The sequence below is a fragment of the Panicum virgatum genome, chromosome 7K (assembly GCF_016808335.1).
Source record: "Panicum virgatum strain AP13 chromosome 7K, P.virgatum_v5, whole genome shotgun sequence".
Taxonomy (NCBI): domain Eukaryota; kingdom Viridiplantae; phylum Streptophyta; class Magnoliopsida; order Poales; family Poaceae; genus Panicum; species Panicum virgatum.
Genome location: NC_053142.1, coordinates 49,738,347 through 49,763,347, shown reverse-complemented (window position 1 = coordinate 49,763,347; position 25,001 = coordinate 49,738,347). Strand labels below are relative to the sequence as shown.

At 50.7% G+C, this 25,001-nt stretch overlaps 2 protein-coding genes across 4 annotated transcripts; both read left to right on the top strand.

The window, feature by feature from the left end:
• Positions 1-2,028: 2,028 nt before the first annotated feature.
• Positions 2,029-6,013, top strand: LOC120641992 (probable glucuronosyltransferase Os04g0650300). The gene is made up of 3 exons (XM_039918362.1): positions 2,029-3,092; positions 3,211-3,705; positions 5,481-6,013. The coding sequence occupies exons 1-3, from the start codon at positions 2,350-2,352 to the stop codon at positions 5,581-5,583; spliced, it is 1,341 nt and encodes a 446-aa protein (XP_039774296.1). The 5' UTR covers positions 2,029-2,349; the 3' UTR covers positions 5,584-6,013.
• A 1,268-nt stretch (positions 6,014-7,281) lies between these two features.
• Positions 7,282-8,982, top strand: LOC120641991. Of its 3 annotated transcripts, none has more exons than XR_005662480.1 (3): positions 7,282-7,773; positions 8,039-8,117; positions 8,211-8,982. XR_005662480.1 is itself a non-coding variant. In XM_039918361.1 (3 exons), the coding sequence occupies exons 1-3, from the start codon at positions 7,615-7,617 to the stop codon at positions 8,367-8,369; spliced, it is 324 nt and encodes a 107-aa protein (XP_039774295.1). In that variant the 5' UTR covers positions 7,282-7,614; the 3' UTR covers positions 8,370-8,982. The 3 variants fall into 3 exon arrangements, 1 of the variants encoding a protein (XP_039774295.1); XM_039918361.1 differs by having other exon boundaries at positions 8,284-8,982; XR_005662479.1 differs by lacking the exon at positions 7,282-7,773 and adding an exon at positions 7,785-7,942 and having other exon boundaries at positions 8,039-8,982.
• Positions 8,983-25,001: the final 16,019 nt, after the last annotated feature.

Below are 25,001 nucleotides of genomic sequence, written 5' to 3'. Positions count from 1 at the left end.
TATATATCCATCTGAAAAACGGAAACCTGCTTATGTCATCTGTGTTTGTTAGCTCCTTTTTTTAATATAAAAACTGTGTTTTTGTTAGCTGATGCATGCACATTGGCATTACAGGTTTTGTCTGTTCTCTGTAGTATATGCCCTGATCACCTGATGGAGATGGTGTGTTTATACCCTTGTCAGTTGACAAATGCGTGCACGAGTGCAAACAGTCCTTGATAACTATGCCCGGACTCAGCTCGATCTGTACCGCCCGAGCTTTCGTTTCTTCAAGCAAGCTCCCAGTCGTTTGCACACAGCTCCTTCGGTTTCTCGCGATTTTTTTAGGTGTCGAGGTGTACTACTACCCATTCCCAGCGGTTTCTTGCAAGAAATCCGTTCATCCAATCGTCGCACAAGTTGTTCCTCTGATTTTCTGAAGAAATGAATGGAGCGGCAGCAGGGGCGGAGCTACACTTGCTCGCCGGGGTCAGCCGACCCCGATGAATTTCTGAAAACTCAATGAGAATTACTGTTCATCACTGTTCTTAAAGGCAAAGACCCCGGTGTGCAATAGCAAAGACCCCCGTCTCCATTTTCAGCTGGCTTCGCCCCTGAGCGGCAGTTTCCCTGACCGTGAAGGGGTAACTGGTTTCTGTCTGTCTGTCCCCCGGAAAGGAGATCTTCAACCTCGACCGGAAAAAGAAATGGAGACTGGAAGAGGAATGGTAAATGGCGCGCAGATGATGCTACAGTGCCACATTTATACTTAAATCCAGATTTGGTATGGATCCGGAAAGCATTACAGTTCATGGGCACCCACGTGAATGCCATCTCCCCTGTAAAGGCCAGGGCAAGCGACAAGGAAATTCCCGCTGCAGTTTAAAAGGGCACGCGGGTCGTAGCAGATTGGTTTGCATGCAGTATTACTAGTACAAACAAGTTCTGCCACTGCAGTAGCAGCTGATCACCATTCACCAAGCTCTTTCCACATCGAGCTCAACCGATTTAGAAAAAAAAATGAGAAAATCACCGTGTTCGGCTGGTGCACCAGCCTCCAGCCCTATAGTATTTCTCTATCACATCGCTCCAGCACTAGCCTCCAATCATCAGGCAGGTAATAGTATTTTTCTCTCACACCACTTCAACTCCAGCCTCCAGCCTCCAGCTCCAACCCGCTGAATACAGTGAATGGAATGCAGAAAGCCATTCATTGTAAAAATCCTGGAGTCGGAAAGGGAAGCTGGGGATGATGGGCTCGCCGCCATCCAGAGGTCCAGGATCCGACTGACATTGCGGGCGCCGTGTCTAGCGCGTCCCGTGTCCTATTCTTTTGCCATGACCTGCTCCTGCTTGTGTGCTCCTCCTCCACGTACTCCGCTGCAAATGATGGGGTGGTCGAGTTCGGCGGCAGGGACGGCGGGTGCGTACGACGACGACGCGGAGGCGGAATACGGACTGGATTTATTGCGACGAGCGCACCGTCGGTTCGCGCGTCGCTCCAGAAGAATGAAGAACGCGGCAGCGGCAGCGGCAGCGGCAGCGGCAGCAGCAGCTGCCACCGCATGGCGCACATTCATCACAGTACCAGATCACTGCTGCCGCAGGTTACATCACCTCGTGTCATGCCTTTCCGCCGCTGTAGTAATCCAGTAATGACACCTTTGCCAATGCTTGCAGTGCAGTAACCACTTGTGGAACTCATGGAGTTTACCCTTTTTACAGGAGGGTTTAAAAATTGTATAAAGTAAATGACCTTTTCTTAAGACGGGGGAGCTCAGTCAGAGGCTCAGAGCTGTGGAGGAAACGAAAGCGTGTTCTCCTGTCAGCGGCAGCGCCTACGCTCGCTGCCGAAACGACCGAAATATTCCAACCCAGGTCATGGGCATGGCCATCGTCACCTCAACCCACCCACCCACTTGGGTGTCCTTTTCCCTCCGGGCTCTTGCCGCACCAGACAGGCGCCCTGCCCCCCCTCCCCGCCGCGCCAATTGCCAAATTCCAGGGCGCGGGGGCCATCGCCCATCCCCACCTCACCATCCGCCACCAGCCGAGCCGCTGCTCTGCTGCCCTGCTTTCCCCCCTGCCCCATCCCGGCCGCTGCCGCGCTCCTAATAATTAGCCTAGCCTAGCCTAGCAGCAGCGCTCGCGACGAGTGAACAGAGCCACGCCCACGCTTATATCACCAGCTGTCCGGCTCGCTCCCCGCGCCACCCCCACCTCCGCCGGCTCCTGCCACTGCCACCGCCCGCTGGCATAGCGCGTAGGCCGCGAGAGGAGCACCGGCGGGCCGCAGGTAGGGGCCAGGGGTGAGGGAGACCAGGGGGGCGCGGGGGATCTCGGTGCGCGCGCGTTTGCGGCGCAGGCGGCATGAAGCTCCCGCTGCTGCGGCCGCTGTGGCCGGGGCTGGCGCCCGCGGCGGGGCCGCCCGACGCGGCGCCGGAGCCGGCCAAGCCGTCGCTGCCGGCCGCGTGGCTGCTGCTGCACGCGCTCTTCTGCGCCACCTCCATGGCCGTGGGCTTCCGCTTCTCGCGCCTCATCGTCTACCTCCTCTTCCTGCCGACGCCGCCCATCAACCCGGCCGCGCACCTCGTCTCGCTCGTGTCCCCGCCCGTCATGCTCGCCGCCGGCAACGCCACCTCCACGATCACCACCACCACCACCACCACCACCACCACCGTCACCACCACCACCACGGTCGCCGCCGAGATCGGGGCCCACCCGCACCACCACCACCAAGGCCCCGTCTTCGTGGGGCGCCACCCGATCCGCGTCCGCCCGTGGCCGCACCCGGACCCCAACGAGCTGCTCAAGGCCCACCGCATCCTCGCCGCCCTCCAGAACGCGCAGCGCACCAGCAAGCACCGCGGCGCCGAGCCGCCGAGGCCCGTCATTGCCGTCACCCCGACCACCACCTCCGCGCTCCAGGTGCCGTCCCTGACGTCCATGGCGCACACGCTCCGACTCGTGGACGCCCAGCTCATGTGGATTGTCGTCGAGCCGGGGCACCGCACCGACGCCGTCGCCGCCGTGCTCTCCCGCTCCAACCTCGACTTCCTCCACATCACCGGCCCCGGCGACTCCACCGCGTCCCTGCGAATGCACGCCCTCAGGTACGCGTCCTCGGAATCGGATCACTAGACTAGATGGGATCTCATCACACCCCTCTCGCTGATTAATTCGCGCAGTTCCCCTTCATAATTCAGATCTCCACTTATCATTAACGCGCAGGGAGATTCGGGCGAAGCGGATGGATGGGATCGTGGTGTTCGCCGACGAGAACAGCATCCTCCGGACGGAGCTGTTCGACGAGGCGCAGAAGGTGAGCACCGTGGGCGCTGTGCCCGTCGGCATCCTGGGCGAGGACGACGGCACCAGCGAGTCGTTCCTCCAGGCGCCGTCGTGCGACGCCGCCGGGAAGCTGGTGGGCTACCACGTGTCGGAGGAGACCGTGCTGCCGGCCAACCGGAGCGACATGCTGCTGTCCAGCAGGCTGGAGTGGGCCGGCTTCGTGGTGAACGCGCGCGCGCTCTGGGAGGACGCCAAGGAGCGCCCCGAGTGGGTGCGCGATCTCGGCGCCATCGACGACGCCGACGCCCGCGCCGCCAGCCCGCTCGCGCTCGTCACCGACCCCGGCCGCGTCGAGCCGCTCGCCAGCTGCGCCCAGGCGGCGCTCGCGTGGTCGCTCCGGTCAGACAGTCTCCACGATGTCAAATTCCCACACGAGTAAGTTCCCCGGAGACCTCGCCTGCTAGTTTGGAATTTGTTGCCTCTGCAATTAGCATTACCGCCTGATAATTAACTACCCATGCTGTGCTAGTTGCATACACTACTTGCATTATGTCTTTCGGGAAAAAAATTGCTAGTTCCATGCTTAGATCTAGGTTTTGTTTCGTGGTGCGACACGAGGTAGGTTTGGTTGCGCAAATTATGGTTGGAGATGATGGCCATGGTGTTCCTAATTGGTTTGGTAGGGTGGGGGCGATCCCTTGACAGCAATTCGTGTACGTGTAGGCCTTAATCACATGCCGACCGGGCATAGCAGGGACATTTTTTAAGAACACTGCCACAGGAGTACCAGCGCTGTCGCAGAATACTCTTTGTGTACAGACTACAGACGGCGAGTTGTGATCTGTCTATCTCAGTCTTGGCTACCGGACCCCGGCGGTGGTTGCCATTTTCACGAAACAGAGCTTGTGTCGGTTCCTGTTTCTTTCGTCTCTCGTGTCTTCTTCTTGTAGCGTGGCACATGATCAGACTTAGTATTCCCTAAATCCAGCCATAATATTAGGATTCTTTTAATATATAAGTGGAACAATGACCTGTAAAATCAACAAGCAACAAGTACATTTTCTTGACAGAAAAAAGAGATTTCGAATCAAATCATTTCATGATCCTCGTGGTGCGTGTTGTTTAATCACAAAGGATTACATTATTGCGTTCACCTTACTTTCTCCAAAAGGCTCTCTATTTGCTCCACATGGCCACCTAATCTAGCTGTCCTATGCGTTGTGTCAAAAGCTGAGCCAGGTCATTCTAAATATTCATAGCGATCCTTCAATTAACATAACTGATGGAACTTCTTTAGACCAATACTACTCCTAAGGCTGTTTCCAGCAGGTCTCTTATCCCCCCTAAAATAGGTAGCAGAGTGCTACTGTTCACCAATCCAGTAGGTCTCCAATGCGGATGCGCAAAGCTAGGGACGAGAAGAGAGGATGTGGATTCCTACGGTTTCTCTCTCCGTCCCGCAGCTCCCTATTTCTTCTCTGCGCAGTGAAAAAGGTTGACAGTGCCGGGACCCATAGTACTTTGCGCATGCCTTTTGGATCACGGCTTGCGGATGCGAACGTCTTATCCGTGCCCCTTTATGCGTCCGCATCCGTGCGCTGCTGGAACGGGCGTCTTCTCTCCGCAGCGCCTGTGGTGGGCCAGGGTGCGGATACGCGGTGTTTTCCGCATTCGCCTTGGGTCTTTGCTGGAAACAGCCTAAGTACTAATATATTAGTACCTTTGTTGCATCTGCAGAACCTTTTTTATGTATTATTTTGTGCGCATGTCATTACTAATAACTTTGGTGTTTGGTCGACTTAGGTGTACACAAATTCAGATTTTAAGATTTAGAGTATCTAGAGGAAAACTAGTAATTGTTGTTGGCATCTCTTATTGTCACATTTACTCCGTTCGCTGGGCTGGAGCTGGAGCTGGAGCTGGTGACTGGAGTGGTGTGAGAGAAAAATACTGTTGGGCTGGCTGGAGCTGGAGCTGGTGGCTGGAGTGGTGTGAAAGGAAAATACTGTTGGGCTGGAGCTGAAACTGGCTGCCGAACAGAGTTTTGAATTTTGATCAATACACGCCTAATTGAATTGAAAAGACCAAACAATTTTGAATTTTGCATTTTTGCTTCAGGGATCACATTCACATATATATATACCTAACTATGGTGAACTGTCAGTCTTTTCCCCAAAGTAGATGTTTAATTGCGTGACATTTTGATGCAGATGGAAATTCGATCCTCCACAGCTGAATACAGGTTCCAATAAGCACAGTGTCAAAGCAGAGACGAAGCAAACAACTCTAGCGAGCACTGAAGATCAGCACTAGAGGTCAAATTTTTGTGGACAGTAGAAGTCAGAGCAAATCAGGCAGCTGTTGCTCCCAGGATTTGTCAAAAGTCTCCAGTTCCCCACTGACGCATCCGTCTATGCGCCGTCGGTGCCAACCGCTGCCAAAGTAACAGAAGCCAGCTCAGATCAGCGCAGCTCATTTCTTTGGACTCTACAGATAAAGTCACCATCAGTACATGTAACTTGGACCCTTGTTCATCTAAACCATTCTGTATGAACGTATAAAAATAGATAAATGTTTAATTATCCGTACCTCCAATCCCCTTCATATAGAATAGCATTTTAGGCATATTGTTTTCGTGTAAAATAGAAGATCAGAGCAGGGACTTGCAGAAAGTCTTGTGGTTTGGGAATGAAAGCATTGATTGTACACTCGAATGAAATAATGATGATCCAGTTTTCACTCATTGCGTTTTGTTTGTTCCCGTTGCACAAAACTGTATTATGTCGCTGACGGTCAATTGATCTATTTGTTCCTAAACTTTGAAGATCAGCCTTCAGCTACAAGCCACCGCTGCTTCTCTGAATCTGTTTTTACCTTCTAGTATTTTTCGCCGTCAAAGGCCTCCCAGGTAGGTTGGTGTGATGGTGTCTACTTCATCTTTGCCTTGCATCCTTCCAGAAGAAATTCCCTTCTGACAGCAGACCTATATTTTCTTGGAGATTGCAGAATTAGCGACAGTTCTGATTTCTGTACTCTGAAACCTTTTTTTTATTTTTTTGAGCAAACACAACTGCTGATAGCTCAAAGATATATGTGGGCCTTGTTTGGTTAGGGGTGAATTTTTTTTTCATAAAAACTTTTTGCCCTTTGACCACTAATTAGATGTATTAAATGAAGTTTAATTACAAAACAACCTCCATAATTATGGTACTGTAGCATGTGCTCTAGCTAATAAGGCCTTTGACCACATGACTAGAAAATGATTAGGTGCGGTTACTGTAGCATCACTGTAGCAAATCATGGTGGAGTTTGGCTCATTAGATTCGTCTCGAAAAAGTTATACCTACCCGTGAAAAGATTTCGCAAATAAATTTTATTTAATACTCCATGTATATATTCGTCTTTTGTGAAAAAAATTTCAAGCCCCTAACCAAACATGGCCGTGATGCATGAACCTGAGGCCTGGGACGTAAGCCTCTCTGTTTTTTTTTCTTTTTTTTCTTTTTCGAGGAGTCAGTGAGTCGAGAGGCTGCTGCCATCGAGAAAGAGCCCAGCAGAAAAGCCCGAGTACGCCAGTCTACTGAATGGGCCAGTAATGAATCCACACATAGGAAGCAGCCCACAACTCATAGTTTACCTTTTTCTCTCTCCCTCCGTTTTCTATTTTCGAATGATTCTCTAATCCTTTATTGCAGAACAATCAGTCAACGTCCTCGAAATGGTAAGGATGAAAAAAAAAATCCACAGGATAATCCCGTGACGTCACATGGGTACACAGTTCAGAGCATGTTTGGTTTAAGCCTGACTACGGAGGAAGAGTGCAAATCTCTATCTCTATCTCTATCTCTATATTACGAATCCTGGACCAAAAGCGGGCTAACGGATAGGGCCACGTCACCCGTTAGTCCACTAGCCGTCCGATCCGGCGAACGTGCAATGTTGTCCGTTCGATTGCGAATCGGTTTGATCCCTGTTTCTTTGTCAACCCGAAACCTCGGGAATCCTCTCGGTCGCGCATCCCCGGCGGCGCGACTCCCAGCCCCTACGCGTGACGAACTCGACGCTCCAGATCCCACCAGCGCCGCCGGCCTTCTCACGCCACCCGGCCGCCTCCCTCACGCGCCGGCCCGGGCCGCTGCTGCCTCCGCCCCGGCCAGCTCCCTGACGTGCCTCCCTACCCCGGCCATATCCCAACCCTAGCCGACTCCCCGCGTCGCCTCTGCCATCCATCGCCTTCCTCGCCCCTCCCAGACAGAGATCGATCTCGCTCGCAACCAGCCAGTGCCGAAGAGCTACGCATAGATGCCTAGCCGGCCGGCCAGCTAGCCTCGTCCTCCTCTTCCCATGCCATCGTCGTACTCCGGTCGAACGAGCCTGCTCGATCCATCGCCGCGCCACGTACGGGAGCTACCGATGGACGCCGCGCAAGCGCCCGCGGGAGTGGTGGTCAACATCGAGGCGCTCGCCGGACGGAGAGGGAGCAACGCTCCCGCTGCGCCCAAGGTAAGCGAGACCCGTCGCGTTCCATACATGTACAAGCAACTAGCTAATGGAAAACTGGAACCCTTGCGCACCGCCTGTTTGTGGAAATGCCTGCCTGATCTTGGCTTCGTGGTGCTGCATGAGAGGCAAGGGTTCGCGAATGTTCGTTGTAGCTCCTAGCCTCACGGCAGTTGGTCCTCTGGCTCCTCTGTTGCCCAACTCAAATTTTGGTTCAATCTGAGCCAAGTCTGTTCGAGAACTGATGCATTGGTGCTTCTTAATGCAGGACCAAGCATGGAAAAAGTTTTTGTGCCACGTTGGACCAGGATTTATGGTTTCCCTTTTCTTCCTTGATCCCCGGAACTGTACGCACCACACCCTTTCCTTTCCTCTCTACCTCTAAATCTACATCATGCTAAATGAAGCGACCACCGTTCTTTTTTGTCCATCTTCTGCAGCAGCTAAATGAAGCTAAATAGCTAATATGTCCCATAGATATTTGATGAATTGCTCAAGTGTCGATTTATGCAGTGGTATTCTCGCAGCAGCTGCTGCTGAAGGCTTCTCTTTTTAATTGTGGCACTGCATCTGCAAATGGAGTATGCTTAGACACTTGAAGGACAACATGATGACGAAGATATGGCCATCCAGGAACTGGAAAAGTCCTGCATCACCACCAGCAAATGGACAGGAAGGGAAGTGGCTTCCAAATCATTAGCTGCAACAGCTTAAAGCCTGAGTCTGTTGAATTGCCCACCTTTGGCCCAAAGAATTCTATGCATGAATGCAAGAAGAGATACCACGAAGCAGGAGTCACATTTATTCTACCATATTCAAAATTGTCGGTTTCTCTATTCTCCAATTCTCATTATTGAGTAGATGAGATTAATAGTAGCAATGTCAATCAAATATCAGGATAGTTAAATAGATTATGTCTCAGCATTTATGAAAACAATCTGATCGCATCACTGTAATATGTGTGCTCCATCAACAAGACTGATTTAGTGTCAAGCTGTTGTGGCGTAGCAGTCTCATGTCCTACTGGCATAAGCATAGCTCAACAGGAACTCGAGGGGGCTAAGAAGAAGCTGAGGCAAAAACAGAAAGAAAAATGTGCTCAAGGCTATCAAGAAAGAAAATAAAGTACTTATCTTTGCCGATGCACCTTTTTTTCCTTCTCTAAGATATGTACTCAGTGTAATACTTATTTATATATGACTATTTGGTTTACATGAAAAAAAATTATTTCTCCATTAAAGTTTGTTGAATAATATCAGTTCCTCACTTAGTAGGATACAAGATCAGATCTTCTCAAGATAAACCATGTTTAGGAAGCCAAAGTTCATGCAAATGATCCGTTGGGCTATGAACCTATCACTTTTATACACTTATGTCGTTTGCAACAGTTGAACTATAAATTCATTCATATGATTGGTAATTTCAGATAATGTTTGGCAGTTCCACATAAATTTTCCGTACTATTTAGTGTCCTTTCGGAGTGTTCCATAGGGGGAAAAAGATCTTGTACTGAAAATAAATGGGAGTACAAAATTATTTGTTCCCTTTTGTGCAAAATGAAATTCATGTCAAGAGGGTATTTAGTTAATAGGTAATTAGTAGCTGAGAGCTTAGATCATAGTTGGTTTAAAGCCTTGAATATGCAATATATTCACTGCGATACTCACCAGCTGCATTCCAATGGTTGCCATGTAGGTCTGCACTGTTGTACACAGGCCATATGCAGGTACAGTCGTAAAGAAATATCGATACCCTTGATAGGAGTATTTTGCTTGATCAGATATCTATATGTTTCTATTTCATAGAAACATATTTCTGTTTGTTGATTAATCAAATCACGATCATACCATGTGAATACATTCGAGGATAAATAGGTTAACAGTGCTTAGTCAATATGTATGCCTTGAGCCCTCATCCATGTCTTCTTTCTAGTAATACCAGAAAGCGACAGGAAAAAGCGCTGCTAAACCAATACTTCGACGTTTCGTGCTGAAAACGCAGATCCTTTTTTTTTCTCTGTCATGCTTGGCTTTATTTTGACCGCAACACAGGTATCTTCAGCTTCAGGCGGGTTCACATTTTGCACTACTGGTTGGGTTGGGTTTGAACGCTACCGTAGTTAGGCTCCGCAACTACAGTACACTGGAGATTCCTGGATTTACCATATGGTTGGACTGAATCGGTGTTAGCTTGATCGGTCAGGGAGCTGGAACAAGCGTCTGAGTTTTGCTTTGCTCTGAAGCTGGAGGATCCCCCCCCCCCCCCCCCCCACCTTCAAAATTTGACCGTATCGACACCAAGGCCATATCTGGTTCTGACTTGATTTGTCTGGAGTCCGGATCGGACAGTCCCAATCTGGACACGGGGCCCGTCGTTGTAGGTGAGGTGTTTTTGACACGTTGTTGGGTGGTGGTTAACACTTCCCCGAGGCCAGAGCTTGCCTCTTTTGGGCTGCTGACTGATTCTTTCTCTCCAATACTCCTGCATCTGGAGTTCTATTGTGCACGAGCAACGTCACTGTTTCCGTCATCTCAAACTCCCAAGCCTGGCAGCCGGCCAATCGCTGTCCAAAACTAGGATGGCAATCGGAAGCACCAAAAATATCGGGGCTCGAATCGGTCAGGTCCCCATTGCAATGATGAACCGCAGGGCCGGGGTCGCCAATTCACGGAAGCGACGCAACCCAGGAATCCAGGAGGAGGAAGAAGATGAAGCCCGCCCGCCAGGCGCCAGCCATCGCTGACCCCATGTTAGCTTTGGAACGTTGGTGCCCGCTCCGCCGTCCACGCCGGTGTGTGCTACGGTTGCCGTGATCCGGCGTCGAAGTGGCACGAGAAGGTTGCGTGCCGGGCAGTAGTGTGGCCTTGACCCGGCGGCACGGCACCGCCGGCGGCAGTCCGCTCGACGGGTTACACCGCATATAATTGAAGCATAACAAGGCGCGTAGGTCTCTTATCTGTGTCTGCAGTTGTGCCGGGGTCACATGCATTTTCTTTTTCTTTTTTTTGAGACCGAGTTCCAGGGCACATGCATTACGGACACACCAACGTTCCTTGTCGAGGGACGACCCGATACGTTCATGCCCGGCCCGCAAGTTCCGTCGCCCTTCCCCACCGCCTCCGTCTCCGTCCCAGTCGGCCAGTCCTCAACGGGATCAGATGGGACGCCCGGTGGTGGTGGGCAAGCGCCTGCCGCCGGCCAGTCAGTGCCGCAATGCATCAAGTGGCACCTCTCCGTGATGTTCCTCTGTCTGCACGGGGGTCAGTGATGTTGTGAGCCTGACTCCAGGGCCCTACTTCAGAATTTTTATACGTTTTTTTACCGTGGTGCACCGGCACCAGGGAAGCATAACGTAGCTTCGCCACTTGAGAGCTACGGCCGGCTGCCGTGACAAGCAGGCACGACCTCTGTCTCTGTAAGTCTGTTTTTTTTTATAAAAAAAGTCTCTGTAAGTCTGTATCCTGATGCTTTCTCGAGCCTGAACTCCATACGGCAGCGCTAGCGCTAGCTTGCTTCGCAAGTAGACAGTGACGTCAGATAATACCCGCTGCAAATATCTACTCGTGGCTATTCCTTGCTGCTGATAAACCATGCGGCTGCTGGAGAAGGCTTATCATGGACGTAAACCCAAAAAATCATTTTTCCGATGCCAAGCAAATGTGACACAAACCAAAAACGTTTGTTCTGTAGCACCAGAATATCCATGATACAGGACAGACCGTTCCTCCAATGGGTCACTGGGCAGGTGGGGCCCACACGCGATCAGAGCCCATGTTTATCACCGGTGGCGTGCTTTGCTGGCTCGCTGGCTCGTGTTCCTCCCCTTTCACGGCTCTCGTTTTTTCTAATAACTTGTCATCACGGTTCCGGTGTGCGGGGGCTCCACGCCTCAGCCAACCCGGTGGACGCCGCCGGGGTCCCGACGAACAGGCACGGCCTTTTGTCTTTGTTTTTCCACACCACGCGGCCGCATCGTTTATTTAAATATTCCATTTTAATTTAAAAAAGGCCATGTTTGATTCATAATGTGAAATTTTTTTCACAAAAGACGAATACATGTATAGAGTGTAATTTTTCGAGACGAATCTAATGAGTCGAGTTCCACCATGATTAGTTACAGTAATGCTATAGTAACCACACCTAATCATCCTCTAATTTTGCGGTCAAAGACCTTATTATCTACAGTACTATAATTGTGGAGATTATTTTATAATTAGACTTCACTTAATACTTTTAATTAGTAGTCAAATGGATGAAAAATTTTGGTGAAAACATTTTCACCCCTAACGGCCGAAAAAGATTCCACGGCGTGCTTTGCTGCGGCACTACGGTCTGTGGTCGCTGTTGTTGCCCCCAACTTGTCGTACGGTAAAGTTTATCTTTCTTCTTCCAGTTTTGACGAGATTTCTCCAAAAAAGTACAGCCACTGTCTTCTTTTTTACTCTTTTTTTGGAAAATGGGCATATTTTGCAATGTATGTCATCTTGAAGAGTTGTGCTCTAGCTGACGCGTTTTTTTTTTTGTCTCTCGATTACTTATTTGAGTAGGTTCGGTGCCACCCAAATCGATGGGAACGAGAAATATGTTGGGATCTCTTAGATGCCCAAATAAAAAGCATAAACAGTAAAAAATGGCAATGAAAATAGACACTTAATTCTCCAATAATAATCGGAAAACTCAACCATTTACAATGTGGAGCGAGGGGGATATTTATACCCCTGGCCCTCGGCCAGATGTGGTAGGGCATCTCTACCACATCGAAGGTGATGCGCTCTGTTCTGGCGTTGGCTGTGTCTCCGAAGGACACAGGGAGTGACAGTTTGCCTATTGCGTTCACTCTCTTTCCTCCGAATCCCATTAAAGGGATATCCGAAGGCTGAAGCAAGCTTCGGTCGATGCCCATCTTGTCGAAGGTGTCAGAAAAGATGATGTCTGTAGAATTTCCAGTGTCAACTAGTATCTTGCCAATCCTCCAGCCCTGAATGTTTGCCTTGATGACAAAAGCATCTGTGTGTGGGTAGCTGATGAGGTTGACATCTTCTTCGGAGAAGGTGATCGGAGAGTGTGACCACTGGGTTCTCTTGGTTGAACCTTCGAAGACGATGCAATGGACTTGCCTGAAGTAGTCTCTGCACTGTCTCTTGTTTTCGAAGTCCAGGGTGGAACCTCCGGAGATGGACATGATCATCCCGAAGGTTGGTAGTGCCGCGAGTTGGCTATTTGTGGTTTGGTTTTCTTGTTTTGGTGGGTGGATTGGGGGTGGTGGTAGCTGCTCTTGTGTTGGCTGAGCTTGGGTGGCGGGTTGACTGGGTTGTGTTTGGGGGTTTGGCTGCGGCTGCCAGTTGTAGTTGTAGTTGAACATGGGTGGGCGGTATGCTTGGGTAAATGGGGGGTGGAACGAACGAAGCTTGTGTGTACTGTATTTGTTGATGTTGAGTTTGTGGAGTCTGAAGCCATGTGGTATGCCCAACTAGCTTGGTTTTTTTCTCGGACTCCATTCTCTCAAGGGTCTTCTTTTTCTCCGGGCACTGGTTTATTCTATTATCAGAGTCAGACCCGTGGAAGTGACAAAAGAAATTTTTGGGCTCACACGAAGGTCCGCGACCTCGGCCTCTTCCTCTGCTGCGACCTCTGCCCCGTGCTCCGGACGAAGGTTGCTTGTCATTTGTGTGTTGCGGTTCCAACTCTGGTGGTATCATGAAGGGATCAAAGGTTAACTGTTCCTCATCATCTTGTGAGGGTTCCACAGGTAAAATGTGTTGCTGAGCTGGCTGCTTCTCTTGCTGTCATGTTTGCTGATTGTATTTTTCTGCCTGATGCATAATTCTTCTTTGCTCTACCCTTCTGCGATGGTCGGCATCTGACTTCGCGTACTTTTCTGCTTCTATATAGAGCTCCTCCAGGGTCTTCGGGGGCTCTCTTGTGAGTATGGCTGGGCATTCGGGTAACCCGAAAATTTCGGGTCGGGCTTTTCGGGTATTTGAAATTTCGGGTTTTGAAAATCGATACCCGAAATTTGCCCGAAATAACAAAAACCCGACATTTCGGGTACCCGAAAATTCGGGTTCGGGTTCGGGTAATCCCCGAACTACCCGATATCAAGAGGGCCGACAAAGGGCGGGGCGTCGGCGGCGCGGTGAGGGCGGGCCGCGGGGGCGTCGGCGGCGGGGCCGGGGGCTGGGCGTCGGCGGCGCGGTGGGGGCGGGCTGTGGGGGCGTCGACGGGCCGTGGGGGCATCCGTGGCGTGGCGGGGGCGACGGCACCGGCGGGGCAGGGGCGGCGGACCGTCGGGGGTGGAGGCGCCGCGAGAGACGGGCGGGGCGGACGCATCAGCGGGCGGCCGGCGGGGGCGGGGGCGGGGCGGGACCAGGCCGCAGGGGCCTCTGCACACCACCGCAGCCGCCACGCGCCCACGAGGGCCTCTGCCACCGCGGCCGGGATCCGCTCGCCCCGCGCCCCTTGGAGCAGGGGAGGCTTGCCCCACCCCACGCCCGCGCCGGCCAGCGCAGCTCCTCGGCCCGGCACAGGTGAGGAGGCCGCAGCTCCTCGCCCGCCGGCCTGGCGCAGAGGGAGCCGGTGAGGCGGCCGCCCCGACGGCCACTGCAGCGAGGGCGAGATCCGGAGCCGGCTCGCCTGCTTGCCGGGGAGGGAGAGGAAGGAGCGGGAGGGCGAGATCTAGATGCCTCCATGGATCCGGTCGGAGAAGAGGAGAGGGGGGGCCGGCACTGGATCCAGCCGCCGGGGGTCGCCGCGAGCAAGGGGTCGCCTCGAGCAGCACCATCGGAGGAAGTAGGTCGTGGTCGCGTGCGGTGACGCGGTGACGGCGGCCGGCGGGCGAGGGGCGGTGGCGCGGCGGCGGTTGGCGGGCGAGGGGCGCTGGTGCCCTGGGCGACTCGCGAGTCGCGACTCGGGTGTAATGGCGGCGTGACTGACTGGGGTGTGGGGTGGGCTGTGCGCCTGTGCGGCTGGCCTGCAGCGGCAATCTAGGTTAGGGTTAAGGGTTTCGTGGGCTGGGCTGTAAGTGTGTAAGGATCGATGGACCAAGAGGGGGGGTGAATTGGGCCTTTTTCAAAATTCTAAAGCAATAAAACAACCTTAACCTATGCAAGGCTAGTAAGGCTCAATTCACCAACCGGCTAAACAAAGCAAACTACACAAGCTAACAAAGATATGAAACTAAGCAAGGTAGAGCTAAGCTATGATCTCTAGGGTCAAGCACATGAAAGAAAGCATGAAAGTAAGTGCTTGAAATGAAAGAGAGTGCAAGAGACAACCAGATTTTTCCCGTGGTGTCGATGTGTTGGCACACACCCCTAATCCACGTTGTGACACTCACTAAGAGTCTTGTCACCTCCCATGTCACCGAGACTTGGGCGCTCACTAAGAGTCTCCGTTCACCATCCCGGCGTGGTGGAGCTCAAGCCACGTACAATCTTCTTCTCCGGGCTCCCACAATCCTTGGCAAGCTCCGCGAGAAACACTTCGATCACCAAGATCGTCTAGGTGCTGCCAAACACCAAGAGTAACAAGTTTCTAAGCCTTCACTTGACCTACACTCAGTTGGCCCTAGCTCAAGCTCACTTGCTACACTTGCAATGGATGAGTTCTTCAAGGTTGAAGCACAAACTAAGCACTAGATCTTCTCTTTTTTTTTTGCTCAAAGCTCTATTTCTTCTTCTCAAGGGTGGCCTCAGGTTTTCAAGGTGTCAAAAGGCAACTGAAATGAACCAGGGGGTACCCTTATATAGAGTGGAGGAGGTCACATAGCCGTTGGAGGTTTTCTGCAGAAAAACCGTGACCACCGGAAGAACCGACGGTATAGAAAATATGGGCATCGGTTCAACCGGTCTCTCTGTGTCAAAGAAGTAGCCGTTGGAGTTCTGACACAGTATCCACGCTTGCGTCATTGCACCGGTGCATGCTCCGTAGGTGCATCGGTTCAACCGGTGCTGAAGAGGTTCGCTGATCAACTCAAACAAGCGTTCTGGAACAAAGTACATCCAATGCACCGGTGCTTTGTTTCTGAACCATCGGTTCAACCGGTGCTGAAGAGATGTTGAAGTCCACCAAAACATGCTCTCTGGAACAAAGGACTTTCATTGCACCGGTGCTTTGATTTCGGAGCGTCGGTTCAACCGGTGCTGAAGAGAGGTTGGAATCCATCAAAACATGCTCTCTGGAACAAAGGACTTTCATTGCACCGGTGCTTATGTTCTTGACCATCGGTTCAACCGGTGCTTTACTTGATATCTGCCTTCATCCAGAGAAGATGGACCGACAGGGCATCGGTCCTTCCGCCATGCATCGGATGCTCCGATGCTTGTGCACCGGTTCAACCGGTGCTACTGATTTTCTTTGTTTTCGGCTGTTTTGACTTGGATTCGAATGTGACTTTGATTGTTTCTTCTTCCAAGAGTTGTGTTGACTTCTATTGACCATCTTTTGCTGTTTTTGAGTGAGTGTGTAATATGTCTAGGCCCAACTCAAGTTTGATCAAGCTACTAACTCATGAACCCCTCTTAATAGTGCGATCACTACAAAACTATAAAACCTATACTAACCTAAGTGTCCTTCTCAACCTTGTGACACTTAGGACTAGAAAGATCCTTAGCCTTGACAAATATAAGTTAAAAACCGAGATCGCCTTTTTGAATGACCGAAATTGAGGGGCCTCTTTTGACATACGACCAAATGAGCGATAATGATCTATTAAGCTGCACAAACTCATTAGTCACAATAATGGTTGTCATTAATCACCGAAACATACCTTGAGGGCCTAGATGCTTACAATCTCCCCCTTTTTGGTGATTGATGACAACACAACCATAAATAACGAGAGAGCGAGAAAGATAAAGCAAGATAAACACAAGCAAACTCGAATGCAGGACCAAAGAGCTCAACGGCTCAAACGAAATTCATAGATATGTCTCAAAGCACGGCATACTCAAGCGACAAATGTACATATCCATGAATTAACACCAAATGTGATACAAAGAATCAAAGTCCTGATAACTACGAGCTCTCTCTCTAGCTCTACCCTCCCCCTAACTCTCTACCCTCCCCCTAACACCTCTCCCCCTTTGGCAACAAGGCACCAAAAAGGAAGGCGATCTAATCCTGAGCAGGAGAAGGCGGGGTCTTCCGGCTGGGTCCGGTGGAGAACTGAGCGGCGGAGTCGTCGTCGTCGTCGTCTGTCCAGTCGTCGTCGACCGAAGAAGACTTCTGCTCGACCGGAGTCGTCGGAGCAGCAGAAGTAGCTGGAGTAGCGGTAGGAGCTGGCGCGGCGACGATCGTGGAGTCCGTCGGAGGAGCAGACGTGACGGGAGTCAGGTCTGGCTGAGTGGGGCGCACGACGGACGGACGGAGCACCTCGGGCTGAGAAGGAGAGTCGAACGTGAGTGACTGAGCCGAGGGGTGCTGGAGCTGGTGTAGGATATGCTGCTGTCTATGAAACTCTGCACGCTGCTCGGCTGTCCAGACACTAGGCTGTGGAGCAGGAGCCGGGGCAGCAGTAGGAACAGGACTGGCAAACAACCCGGTCGGTAGAAGTGGTGACACCGGGAAAGATGACAAGGGTGTCTGCATGAAACCGCCAGCAGGTGGAGGAGGAGCAGTGGGGTCGAACTGGAGCTGCTGGGGTGTAGGGAACTGAGGCTCTGGCAGTCCAGTGTGTCGGTACAGCTGACCGAAGCATCCCGAGAAGAAGGTAAACATCTGCTGCTGGATCTGAGACTGCTGCTGAAGCTGTAACCTCATGGCCTCCTGCTGCTGTTGAATCCCCTCAAGCACCAGAGTCTGGACCTCCTGCTGGCGAGCCTGCTCGGCCTGCATGCTCAGCTGAGCTGCTGCAAATCTGTCCTGCTGATCTGAGAGCCGAGTAAGAATAGCAGCGAGTGCATCTGGCTGAGTGACCTGAGCGGTGGAGACTGGAGGAGCGGGGGTTCGTGCTGCACCAGAAGATCCTGCCTCATCATCATGAGCTCCTCGAGGGACGGTAACAGTGGGAATGAAGTCCTCGTCATCCTCCGAGTCCTCTGAGTCAGTGATCAGGTAGTGTGGGAGCTGGGCCTCTGCAGCTGCTAGTGAAGCGTCCTCGGCTGCTGTCGGATCATCTGCAACTCTGCCCTCAGCCAAGAAACGCTCATCCAGAACCCGCTGTGCTCGGCGCTGGCCTCTCAAGCCACGACGACCGTCTCGAGGAGTAGCTGGTGAGTAAAAACTGAACTGTGTCCTCGAGTGCTCCAGCTCATCCATATGCTCATTCTGGCTTAGCTGAGCCAGAATCCAACAGATCCAATGAGCAAACGGATGCCGACGGTGAACTGTCATGCCATCCAGAATCACATCCTCTAGCTCGCAGATAAAGAAGTCGACTAGGTCAAAGTCACGACCTGTCATGATATAAAGTAGAAGCCACTGCTGCAGAGCTGTGATCCCCTCGTTGTATCCAATCCGAAACAACAAGCTCTTCCTCAAGGCTAGATGGATAGTGTGTGCCATGGGAGTCAGCCTGTCCGGAGTCCTCGGTGTGCCAGGCAGGAAAGGCTGCTGAAACAGAACACTGATCTCCTCATCAGATGGAACGTGAGACTCGTGAGGACGTCGAGGAGGTACCGTGCTGCCATAAGCCTGAAAGTGTATGAAGTGTGGCTCCTCGGCAATCTGAACTCCAAGATAGGTAGCCAGTCGTGCTCGGGTCAAGCGATAGTGCCTTTCCTGGAACATGAAGTCTATAAACTGCCGGTCCTCCTCAATAAACAGAGTGGCGTAGAAGACTCGAACCCACTCTCGAATATACCTGGACCTCTCACTGAGTAGAGCAGGCAATCCAACATATCTCTCAAAGAGAGGAAGCACTGGAGTCCCACCTGCTGCTACACGCATAGCTACCCAGTGGAGCATCTTGTGCTCACTAATCTTGATGTCCAACTGGCAGTAGGTGTGGTAAAAAGACTCCTGAAGCAGATTGTAAAAACGACGATCAACTCCGACATCCCTCTGCTCGGGAAACCACTGCTCTGGGGTCACATAACGCAATCTCTTGACCCTAGGTCCTGGTATGCCCCTGAGATCAAACAACTCAACCTCGGGCAGCTCCTCACCACTGTCCTGACCACCTGTCTGAGTCTGACTGTCGGTGTGCTGCTGCGGTGCATGACCTGCTCCCCTCTGAGTGCCACCACCTCGAGTCCGTGGACGTGAGCGGGACTCAGGTGTGGCCTGAGCTGTCTGAGTACGTCCTGAGCGACGTAACTGCTGCTGTGGCTCCCCCTGAGCCTGAGGCTCTCTGATCCTGAGTGAGCCCTGCCTGTCAGCTGCATCTGCCACTGCCTCGGCCTGCTCTCGCTCGCGGTCCTCACGGGTACGCTTCTTCTTTTTCTGCACAACCATCTTGCTCTTGCCCTTCTTGTCACCAGCCATCTGACATAGAGTCAAAACAAAGATTTGATTTGAGCCTATGTGTAGCGAAAATGGCCTCTCATGCCATATTTCATTATAATGTTTTGGCGATTGATGACACACGCAACACTTGAACTAATGTGTTTGCTTAGATGATATACTCAGGCTTTTAGGTTCAAGTGATGACAAAGAGAAGAGAGGCGAAGCTAGGCCCGAAGGGCCGCCCCTACGGGGGTTCCGCTTGAGCCGACGCCAAGCAAATTACACACGTCGGTGCATTGACTTGAGCACGTCTGGGAGTTTTAGTATCACCGGTTAAACCGACGTAAGGCAAAATGTACTCATCGGTGCAATGACAGAGATGGCCTGCGGGCTAGGGTTTGGCACCGGATGAACCGACGTAGGAAGTTTGAATACGTCGGTGCAATGGCAGAAGCAGACCAAGGAAAATGCATACATCGGATGAACCGATGATGCACCGGTTAATGGCGTCGGTGCAGTTGTCCAGAGAGTTTGTTTTTCAAGGATCAGAGGACAGTTGCACTCACCGGTTAAACCGACGCTAACATTACATACACCGGTCGATTGCGTCGGTTGATTGCCCGTACACGTAACGGCTAGTTTTCAGTGGGCAGTTTAGTATCACCGGTTAAACCGACGATGGCGATTTGGGGAGCATCGGATTAACCGGTGTTAAGCACATTTCTGGCAGCTTTTCTCCAACGGCTATATTTGCTTGTGCTGCCTATATATACCCCCAAGGCCGCACCATTTGAGAGTGCTGGAGTTCAAAGAAGTATACTAGAGCTAAAGATCATCTCCAACCACCATAGAGCTTCATTGTACATCATATATGCTTAAGCACACTTGTTAGAGTGCTTAGTGCTTGATTAGGGATTAGTTCTTGCGAGAGCTCCCTTGAGAGAAGTCTTGCTGCGGCAAGCAAACACTTGTACTCGTCGTGTGACCCTCCGACTTGGTGTGGAGTGGCAACGACACTTTGTGCGGGGAAGGAGGCCCCTACTTGGTGTTAAAGCTCCAAGATAGTGAAGACGGTGCCGTGGTGACGCTTCGAGATAGACGGTGGCGGTGACCTCGTCTTTGTGACTTGGTGTCACTTAGCCTTTGCTTGTCGGGAGCCTTGGAGGCGTGGCAAGACGGTGATCAAGCGAAGAGACTCGGTATCACACTTGTTCTTTGTGAGCAAGTGGCCGTGGACATAGGGAGGGACTTTGGTGTCCTAACCGAACCACGTTAAATCGTGTGTCTTGGTGTCTTCACGGGAGTTTGCATATCCTCTCCCTTACCGCTTTACTTACCGCATTACGTTTCCGCATTTACTCTTTCTTGCTTACCTTTACTTTCCTAGTTAGTTTGATTAGGTTTGACTATAGGTTGCAAGTCTTTTGGGGTAAGTAGAGGGTAGCATAGATAAACCTTAGTCATAACTAGCATATGTAGGACGTGTTAGGTTTATCTTATGCAATTAGATTGAGCCCTAGGATAGAAAAGCGATTAGCGACCCTATTCACCCCCTCCCCCTCTAGGGTCGGACACCCCGGTGATCCTTACACTATGACGTGAAATCTAGTGGATAGCAGCCTTGATATCGATGACATGCTAAAAGATTTAACTATGTGAGCATGTGCAAAGATAGGTGACAGGATTCTTATGTGTGTGATCAAGGGAATGATATATGTAAACACATGTGCAAAGGATGATATACAAAGGAATTTCACTTTGCTACAAGATGTAAAGGTCATACCCTTGCAAATCAGGGAAGAAAACGAAGAAAGAACCTAAGAGGAAATTCCTCGAGCACCTTGAGAGCGCCTAAGCAAAGGGTGGATGGATCAAATCAATCTTGAATGCTTGAGCGTGGGAGGCTTAATCGGAGCAGGGGAGGCTGCACGTGTGTTGGAGTGTGCGTGCTGGCGCTGCAGGCGGCGGCGCAGAACTTGGATGGCGGCGGCCTGGTGGTTAGCGGCGCACAGGTGGTGCAGGCACGGCGCGGGCGTACGAGTGACTGCGGAGCAGCAGCGCGGAAGAGGTGGGGTCGCGCGCGGGCGGCGGCGCAGTGGAGAGCTTCGGGCGCGGCGGCAGCGTGGAGTGGCGAGCAGGCGGCGCGTGAGCGGCGGCGGCACGGTGTACGGGCGTGGGTGCAGGCGGCGGTTTTGCGAGGAGGAAGAGAAACAGGACTGAGACTGACGCGTGGGCCCGTGGAAGGATTAAGTGAAAACAGAACGGACGGGCCCGCCAACCCTAAGCACCGGAAGGTCCGATGGTGCAGAGAAAAGACCGTCGGTGTAATCACCGGTGTAAGTTTGACCAGATCTGAACGAGATTGAAACGTGGTCAGAAGGGCACCGGAAGATCCGCCACTGAGGCACCGGAACATCCGATGGGCGTCGGTGTATCTGCAGGAGTAAGGTCCAGAGGCTATGCAAAGCCCATTTACTCCACGCAGTACCACCGGTTGAACCGATGCTGAAGCGTCGGTTCATCCGCCAGACATCGGAAGCACCGGTGAACCATCGGAGTAACGGCCGGAGGTTGTTCCAGAGGCGTTGCAGAAACCTAGCCACGAAGACTTAAGCACCGGTTGAACCGATGAGATGAAAAACACGGCGTCGGTTTAACCGGTGGTTAAAGAAATTTTCTGCTGAACTACAAACTCTACTTCTGATCAAAAACTCAAAGCCAAAGCCATAAACACTCAGTTTTGGATCATTTTCGAGAGATAACCTCACCCCTCAAACACTCAAACTAAATGCTCGCAAGCTTTTATATTAACTTAGGCAAATTAAGAACCAAGCGAGGTTTAAACACAAAAACCAAATGTATGAGCCACTTTGCCTATGAACTTAGAGATTTAACCTTTAAGTTCGATAGGACGTGACTCAATAGGCATGAAAGCACAACATTGATCTTATCACTCTTGTGGAGATGATATATCATATTTAGCATGAATATCTTTCTCGAAGTGTGATTTGCTCCCTTGTGATGCTACTAACGTGATGCAATGCCAATGCAAAGCGTGAAATTAAACATGGATGCATTCTATATGACAAGCACATGCATTGCAAAATTTAAATCTATCTTGTCAAGTTTGAACCCTCGTCAAGCTTCTTCATGATGAACCATTCTTCATGCCATGAGCAAAACCAAGACCACCGGCTCATGCAAGACCCATGTTCATCACTATCTTGACAAGGTTAGACAAGCCCCTAGCACATGTACATATGAAATGCATCTATATGACAAGGCAATTATATGACGTTAGAAGCATCTAGAACGTTAAGCTCACTCCTTAGCCTAACAAAAGTACTCTCGTCTAAAGGTTTTGTGAATATATCCGCCAATTGCTCCTCGGATCTCACACCTTGTAGAGATATATCTCCTTTGGCTTCGTGATCACGCAAGAAGTGATGGCGAATATCAATGTGCTTTGTGCGAGAGTGTTGAACCGGATTTTTGGCAATTTTTACGGCACTTTCATTATCACAAAGGAGCGGGATCCTATCTAGTTTCACACCAAAGTCCAAAAGGGTTTGCTTCATATATAGGATTTGGGCACAACATGCACCGGCCGCTATATATTCCGCTTCCGCGGTGGACAAAGCCACGGAATTTTGCTTCTTACTCGACCAAGAAACTAGAGAACGCCCAAGCAAGTGGCAACCCCCGGAGGTACTCTTGCGATCCACACGGCTTCCGGCAAAATCCGAATCCGAGTATCCCAAGAGATCTAAACTAGCGCCTTTGGGGTACCACAAGCCTATGCTAGGGGTGTGCTTGAGATACCGAAGGATCCTATTCACAGCCGAAAGGTGTGACTCCTTTGGGTTAGCTTGAAAGCGGGCACACAAGCACACACTAAACATTATATCGGGCCTAGATGCGGTAAGGTAAAGCAAAGACCCTATCATTGAACGATAGAGGGATTGATCAACCGGTTTACCGTCCACATCCAAGTCGAGATGCCCATTGGTTGCCATGGGTGTCTTGATTGGCTTGCACTCATCCATCTTGAACTTCTTCAAGATATCTTTAGTATATTTTTCTTGATGGATGAATGTCCCTTCCTTCATTTGTTTGACTTGAAAACCAAGGAAGAAGGTTAATTCGCCAATCATGGACATCTCGAATTCCCTAGACATCATGGTAGCAAACTCATGGCTTAGTAAATCATTAGTTGAGCCAAAGATAATATCGTCAACATAAATTTGACAAATGAAAAGATCCCCGTTGACGTTTTTTGTGAACAACGTGGTGTCCACCCTCCCGATCTTGAAGCCTTGCATGATTAGGAAGTCACGAAGCCTCTCATACCAAGCCCTTGGAGCTTGTTTTAGCCCATAGAGTGCCTTGTGCAACCTATAAACATGGTTAGGATTCCTCGGATCTTCAAACCCGGGAGGTTGCTCAACATAAACAAGTTCGTTAATAACGCCATTTAAGAATGCACTTTTCACATCCATTTGATACAACTTAATGTTATGATGTGAAGAGTAAGCAAGAAGGATACGTATAGCTTCAAGTCTTGCGACCGGAGCAAAGGTTTCACCAAAATCCAAACCTTCGACTTGAGAAAACCCTTTTGCCACAAGTCTTGCTTTGTTGCGTATCACCACCCCATGTTCATCTTGCTTGTTTCGAAAGACCCACTTGGTGCCGATGATGTTCTTGTCTTTTGGAGGAGCTTCGAGGACCCAAACTTCATTGCGGGTGAAGTTGTTCAATTCTTCTTGCATGGCCATCACCCAATCCGAGTCCTCAAGTGCTTCCTCTATGCTAGTGGGTTCAATACAAGAAACAAACGAGTGATGTTCACAAAATGAAGCATGCTTAGAGCGAGTTCTTACTCCCTTTGAAGGACTACCAATGATTTGACCAATTGGATGATCCTTGGAGATGCGACCATGCTTCACTAACGGTATTTGCTTGGATGCTTGTTGAGGTGGATCTTGTGTGACTTGTGCTTGTTGTGGAACACTTTGCTCTTCTTATTCTTGGACTTGGGGTGTTGGTGTTGGCACATCTTCTTGAGGTAGTGGATCATCTTTTTCTTGATCTTCATCCATTTGGGGCGCCGTGGAGGTGCTTGGTGTAGATGAGGAAGGTCCTCCCCCTTGATCATTGCCTTCACGCACCTCTTCCGGCTTGATATCCCCAATGGACATATTTTTCAAAGCTTCATCAATCTCCTCATCACCTACATTTTCATAGCCAACAACCTCCTCTTGGGAGCCATTAGATTCATCAAACTCCACATCACATGTTTCTTCAACTAACCCGGAGGTTTGATTGAATACTCTATATGCTTTGGAGTTTGATGCATAACCAAGAAAGAAACCTTCATCACATCTACTTTCAAACTTACCGAGCCTTTTCTTCTTGTAGATGAAGCATTTGCAACCAAAGACTCGAAAGTATGATATATTTGGTTTCTTCCCGGTGATGAGCTCATATGGAGTTTTCTTGAGGAGTCGGTGAGGATACACTCGGTTGGATGCATGACACGCCGTGTTGATTGCTTCCGCCCAAAACTTCTCGGACGTGCCATAATCATCCAACATTTCTCTTGCTAGGGTGATGAGTGTCTTGTTCTTTCTTTCCACCACTCCATTTTGTTGAGGCGTGTAGGTGGCGGAAAACTCATGCTTGATGCCCTCTTCATCGCACCATTCTTCAATCTTCATGTTCTTGAACTCGGTGCCGTTGTCACTCCGGATCTTCACAATTGGGGAGTTGTACTCCCTTTGAGCTCTTCTTGCAAATGTCTTGAAGAGTTCCGGAGTTTCACCCTTATCGCCTAGAAACATAACCCA

Coding starts and splice junctions, on each gene's coding strand:
- LOC120641991 (XM_039918361.1), top strand. CDS start 7,615: ATGCCATCGTCGTACTCCGGTCGAACGAGCCTGCTCGATCCATCGCCG. Junction 7,774..8,038: donor ACGCTCCCGCTGCGCCCAAG/GTAAGCGAGACC, acceptor TTCTTAATGCAG/GACCAAGCATGGAAAAAGTT. Junction 8,118..8,283: donor CTTCCTTGATCCCCGGAACT/GTACGCACCACA, acceptor CGATTTATGCAG/TGGTATTCTCGCAGCAGCTG.
- LOC120641992 (XM_039918362.1), top strand. CDS start 2,350: ATGAAGCTCCCGCTGCTGCGGCCGCTGTGGCCGGGGCTGGCGCCCGCG. Junction 3,093..3,210: donor CTGCGAATGCACGCCCTCAG/GTACGCGTCCTC, acceptor ATTAACGCGCAG/GGAGATTCGGGCGAAGCGGA. Junction 3,706..5,480: donor GATGTCAAATTCCCACACGA/GTAAGTTCCCCG, acceptor ATTTTGATGCAG/ATGGAAATTCGATCCTCCAC.